Source organism: Acanthopagrus latus, chromosome 2, assembly GCF_904848185.1.
Source record: "Acanthopagrus latus isolate v.2019 chromosome 2, fAcaLat1.1, whole genome shotgun sequence".
Lineage (NCBI taxonomy): Eukaryota > Metazoa > Chordata > Actinopteri > Spariformes > Sparidae > Acanthopagrus > Acanthopagrus latus.
In genome coordinates this window covers 20,932,269-20,938,394 of record NC_051040.1, presented here as the reverse complement: position 1 = coordinate 20,938,394, position 6,126 = coordinate 20,932,269, and the positions used below count along the sequence as shown (strand labels likewise).

General features: G+C 40.3%; 1 protein-coding gene and 1 long non-coding RNA gene across 2 annotated transcripts in view; both read left to right on the top strand.

The window, feature by feature from the left end:
- The first annotated feature begins 2,214 nt into the window (after positions 1-2,214).
- LOC119009401 lies at positions 2,215-2,691 on the top strand. Its single transcript, XR_005071729.1, has 2 exons — positions 2,215-2,362; positions 2,524-2,691. It is a non-coding gene; the product is annotated as an uncharacterized LOC119009401 (long non-coding RNA).
- A 2,290-nt stretch (positions 2,692-4,981) lies between these two features.
- bace2 (beta-secretase 2) overlaps positions 4,982-6,126 on the top strand; it is a 13,068-nt gene continuing 11,923 nt past the window's right edge. The window contains exon 1 of the mRNA XM_037081686.1: positions 4,982-5,569. Coding sequence (XP_036937581.1) covers positions 5,276-5,569 — 294 coding nt within the window. The 5' untranslated portion in view covers positions 4,982-5,275. The remainder of the gene's footprint in view (positions 5,570-6,126) is intronic.

Below are 6,126 nucleotides of genomic sequence, written 5' to 3'. Positions count from 1 at the left end.
CTAACTATATGTCAATCCCAGAGAGAGGAAACACAAGGGGAAAAAAAAAAAAACACAACGAGAGAGCTTTCAAATACCAAAGCATAAAAATCATCTCCTGATCTCAGTCTAAATGAATTCATATATCAATTTAAATATCTGAATGCACTGAGCTAAAAGCTAATTGACCCCATCCACTCTGCTAATAAAACACTATGGTAGACTGGATATCAAAATGAGATTTGCCTCAGCAACATGTGGCCAGCCTGGTCATTATGACCTGCCCCTATGTAATCCCCATTTGCTGCTCATCCAGCTCTGTCACGACTGTGCTGTAATTACACTGCATCCCATATCACAGAGAAAACGTTAACAGATTCAGCAAATCTCTGATCAGCATTATGGACTTACAGGGATGGGGCTGACTGTGGGGGTACTGTAAAGAGCAGGGGTAAGTGCTAATTCAAGACTTCATTATACACTACCTCTACGGTAAACCTCGATCATGTTTGACTGAGCTAAAACAAAAACTCAGTCCTAAATGGAATTTGTTACACAGCAAACAAGAATGTAAACTGAGCATTTACATTTAGCGCTTTTGTCAAAAGCGACTTACAGTAATTCATACATACATGCATACACTGATGGCGGTGGATGCCATGCAATGCAATGCCATGTTTTACACGTATGATATTTGTCAATCTAAAAGACCACTTTGAAAGCTAAGAAAGTCAGAGTTGGTAAGAGTGGTAAAATATCATTTAGTTTGACCTAAACACGCTCCATGAACTACATCCTCTCGCTCTGTACATCACTAACACCAACACGGCTGCCAACTCAGCAAAGAAAAAGATTAAAAAGGGTTAAAAAAATAAAAAAATCCCAACGAGGCTGGTCGTACTGACAGCTGCAAATACATGAGAGTTAGTCAGATTTGTGAGCTAGCTAATACATGTGACCGGCAACGCAAGATTTCAGTGAAGGGTTTCAGTGAGCGTTACACGAGACTTGCTTTTGGGTGTGAGGTCTGTTGTGAGTAGCTTTATGGCAGGCTGCAACTTTCCTGAGTTGAAAAAGAAAAACATCTTTTAAATCGAGTCAACTGTGTAATTTATGCCTCTCTACAAGGCAAAATCCAACAGCTGATTAGCTTAGCTTAGCATAAGTACCGCATGGGGAAGCAGCTAACCTACACTTTTGGTCTGATACATGTTAAACCGACAAGATACAAAGTTGGAATTAGTGAGCTTTGGCTGCTCGGTGCATGTTGTTAGTTAAACTAGGCCAGCTCGTTCACTGTTTCCGGTCTTTATGTTAATGTAAGCTAACCGTCTGCTGGTTGTTTCTTTACATTTACCCCGCAGAGGTGGACGTGGTTTTGATTTTCCCACATTACTCTCTGCAATGCAAATAAGTCTTTCCAGGTGTCCAACAATTCTCATAGCTATTCGACGGCCCTTAAATCTTCATGATATCGCAGGCTTACATCACAGCTTTTGAATCTGTTGCTTTGGAATAAAGTTGTTCAGGTTCAGAATAATGTATTTGTGTAGTATATGATTGTTTGTTGATTGTTTTATTTAAATATCCAAAATGTTTGTTTTTTTTTAATTTTGCTGTAAGCATCTCAGTTTTGTTATTTTTTTCTTCCTGGTGCACAGGTGACTTAGATCGCATGATGATGCTATTTAAAACAGAAGTCACAGATTCACTCACTTATCAGCCCATCAGCAGTAAAGCTGAAATGATTTGTGCATCTAGTGATCAACATCAATGATTGTTTGCTTAAGTAATTTATTTTAAAAAAATTTAAAAAACAACTCTGGCATCTAAGTACTTGGTTATTTATAGATTTTTTTTGGTGTAATAGATATCATTGTCAATGTAATCTAAGAATATCAAAGAATATAAAGATGTCACCTTGGCCTCTGGGATATTGTGACGGACATGTGTTACACATTAATAGCTCTGGTCAATATTAGCATTAGTTGTCAGAATATAATTAATCAAAAATGATATTTATATGAGAAGTTGTTCCTATCTGTTTTACACGGACGGGTGCAGCAAATTACCATCTGATATAAATATAATGATACATACTTGCTGCTGCATTCTTTTTAGTATATCTGTGCATATTGTATCTGCCCCTATCAAATATTTAAAAAATAACAAGAGATTAAATCGATAAAGGCATCAATGGATTCTTCTTGACAAATACTGCATCAGGTTATCTACTTCAAAATGAACATATACCACTGGTGTTACATTTTCACAAACCAGTTTGAATCCATGATTGTAATAATGACTGTCAGCAAAACCAACGAGATCTGCAGCTTATATCTGTGATCAGGGGGAGGGACATGGGTCTGCTGTTGGAGCAAAGGTGGGTGCATATGAGCTAATGTGGAGCGCTCTCCTTCTCTCTGTCATCAGCTGTAACGATCAGAGCTGTGAGGATTAAGTACCAATGTCCCAGTAAAGGAGCTTTGCACTGCCAAATGTAGGACCACTGGCTCTCTTAAGCTGCCTAATTTGCTCACACAGAGAAGATGCTACAGCGTCCTCGAGACGGATTAAAGGCATATGGATGGTGTGGAGCTCCTTGCTGTGGCCAGCAGTGGAACTGCAGGAGGAAGCTGCACGGGCACAATAAATAATACTGAATCAACAGATACAGCATAGGTACATTATAAATAAATGTTATCAAGATAATGATGGTCGTGCAGGGGAGTCTGTGACCTTTTTCACATTCACTGGATAAATGACTCGGCATCATCTTCAGCAGATAATAACTTCTTGTTATCACAATTTTTGCTATCATTATTACAAATTAAAAGCAGAGACTGTCACATTAAATTTGCTTCATCCATCTGATTGGTATGTACTGGATAAAAAAACAATATACTTGTTAGATAGCTTTTACTATTTCTAATCAGCTTGCAATCAGCTCTGAATGTTCTGGAAGAAACTAAGTGTGCAACAACTTCACCGGCTTCCAGCATATAATAAATTTTATCAGCGGATAGAAATTTGGTTGTGAGGCAGAACAAGGTGTGAAATTCTCTAAACCAAGGAGATATAATACGCATGATCAACCACTGGACTTGTGCATTTCATAACGTACGAGTTAAAGATGCATCCCTGCTGTGTATGCTGTATATTCGCAGGCCTAGGAAATATCTCAAAGTCACAGGGAAGAAGAAGAAACATGAATTGTGTTTAAATGGGTCATTCACAAGACCCAGTGCGTGACGACCGCAGCACCGGAAATATGGTTTTTTTTTTCTTTTTTTTTGTGGTCACAGTAGTTCCCCACTTTATTTTAGTTATTGTAACTATAGCGATTAACTTCAGTGAGAGGGTGAGACAGAGAGAGGGGGAGATGGGGAGAACATGTGACAGTGTAACTGTGGACTCATGAGGAATTCAGCGCGAGACAGTGGTTGTCTGTGTGAAACAGGCAGCATGGAGAAGGCCTGTGACATTGATCAGGCCTTACCACTCGGATCGTCTTCCTCTTCCTCTGCACTGTCAGTGCGGCAGATGAGACTGTCCTGGCTGAAACATGCAAAGAACAAAAACCTCTTTTGAGTGCTGCATCTATACAAGAGCTGATATTATTTCTCAGATTGCACTGGTTAATAAATGACCAGACATTGGTGCTCGGGCACAAAATGATCCACAGAAACACCCCCTGAAGGAGATGTGTGCATCGATGCTGACTGGCATTCACTTAGGATGACTTTATCATATGTTAACTAATCTCCATGTATACATTCAAATATGTTAAATGGCTTTGATAACACACATCTGCATTAGGCTTGGATATATTACAGTACACAGTATAACTATGCCTGTCATCATAATGAGCTTATGGGTGTGCAATGCAACTAATGTGCAATACTGAACATCTTGGGACTTGAAAGGAGTTTGCCCTGCATTAATGGCGGAGTGTTACACAATGCGAGTGAATGGGCTTCTATTGATTTCAATGCATAATGCAAACTATTAATATCGCCATGATGCGCTTATAATGCATTTAATCAGTGTGTCATACTGAGCATTTTGAAATATCAATAGTGTTTCCATTTTCTTGTTTCAAAAAAACCACTGAATGCTTATGGGTACTGTCTACAAAATGATATAACTCAAAGAATATGACCAATCATAAACAATAAAATCTACAGCAGCCATCTACAAATAAAATTGCAGGATTTGACATATGAGTTGTCTTGGCAGCATTTTAACTGTATGAGAACCAAAGCAAAAGCCATTTTAAATAATCTCTCAGTGACATCTCATTAAATTAAGAATACCTTTACAGAGGCAAAGAGAAAACATTCCTGGAAAACATGATGTACTATTTTATTGAAATGTTCACAGCCCTCAACTTGATTAATATCCCAACAACCTTTTCAACTGAGATTATATAGATTTGTGTAACTATAATTAACATTAGGTCACTATTTCAAGCATGAGGCAATTCCTTTTTCTGTGACTGAGCAAATTAAAACTACAAGACCACCATAACCAGAAAACCAAGGGCTTTGGCCAAAGTATAGAAAATTGGATTTGAACTGAGAATGCGAAACAAACGCCGTGGAACAATGTGGAATTCTTTGTTTGTCACACGATCAAACGAGTGAGCGAGCACACACACCCACAAGGATTGCCTGTCCAGCGTGTTCCGAGCTGTGGGAAGTCGTTCCTCATGTTTGGTCAAGGCCTGTCACCAGGCGTCAAGGAAGTTTTCAGCAGCAGCAGCAGCAGCAGGAGCGTCAAGTCCGTGAAGATAACACTCACGTGTTTGCCGCTGAGCTTTCAAAATAAAGTTCATGACAGCGAACTTGTTATTTGACTTATTTTAATACAATTTCTTGGCATAGGCGGAGACTTCCGTTTCTAATTGAATCCCTGGCATGTGGCCCTCAAATGGACTGGTTTTTTTCACTCCACATACTTAATAACCGTTTATGTTTATTTTAAGTTGAAAGTCTAAACAGCCGGAAGTCGCGTTCCCTCTTCTTTCCAGCTTGTTGCCGTTGGAGGTGGATGGAGTCGAAACACTGAAGCTGAGGTAAACTGATTGAAGATTGAAACAAAACTGTCGTTTTCAGTGTCAGTCATACTGTCTTTCAGCTGAGCATGTTTCTTTCTGACGGCGGAGAGGCAGCGTTTTTCATGATGGCGGTGGCCGCGGCACAGGCGTTCCGATGATGGCTAAACTGAAAAGTTAGGTAGCAAACTTTGAGCGAGGAGTCTTATCCCTGTTATCACTATAGAAACTAACGCCGCCATGGCTCGCACCGCTTCACTTTCGATATGGGCATTCGCTTTGAGTTTATACTTCGGCGTGACCATGTGTCATTTTAGTATACCATTAAGAATATACACGGGGAAGTACAATATATCATCGGCTCTGGACTTGGCTCCTCTTCGGCAAGTCGCGTTGACGTCTGATGGAAACGGCCTCTCCTTGGCCTCGGATCCCACTGGGACGGTGAACTTTCTGGACATGGTCAATAACTTGCAAGGGGACTCCGGCAGAGGCTACTACATAGAAATGTCAATTGGGACTCCTGCTCAAAAGGTAATGCAATATTAGTGTGTGATGTGTGTGCATCATTTGAACACCTTGTTTTGTTTTTACAACCCTTTCTTTTCTTCTTTTTTTTTCTTTTTCTTTCTTTCGTTTTTCTGTTTTCATTTGTCAGTCAGTGTGTCAACACAGGTTCAAGTGTGTGTGAACAGGGGACCTGTCCGTCCACCATGTGACTCTTTAAAGGGGGCTGGGTGTGTTTGTTTCCCCTCCAGGGCCTTGGCTACCTCTCTGTGCAAGATCTGATATTTAAACATGCTTGACAAGTGTTTGATATGACACCAGCTGTAGCAGACACGACTTGGGTCATGGGAAGATGAACCAGTCATAGTTTAATAAGACTGTCCTAATAAAATGAAATCAGCTGTTTTAATTCCAGGCCTGCCTGGGACCATCATAGCAGGATAGTATCATGGCTGTGGGGTGCAGCAGCTGGCTTGAGTATTTACAGCCATGGGGTCCTTAGGTAGACTTAAAATCCCCGCTCACATGCACTCACATGATGCAGCCTGTGAGGACCAGTGTTTCCTACCAGGCAGCTGACGGGG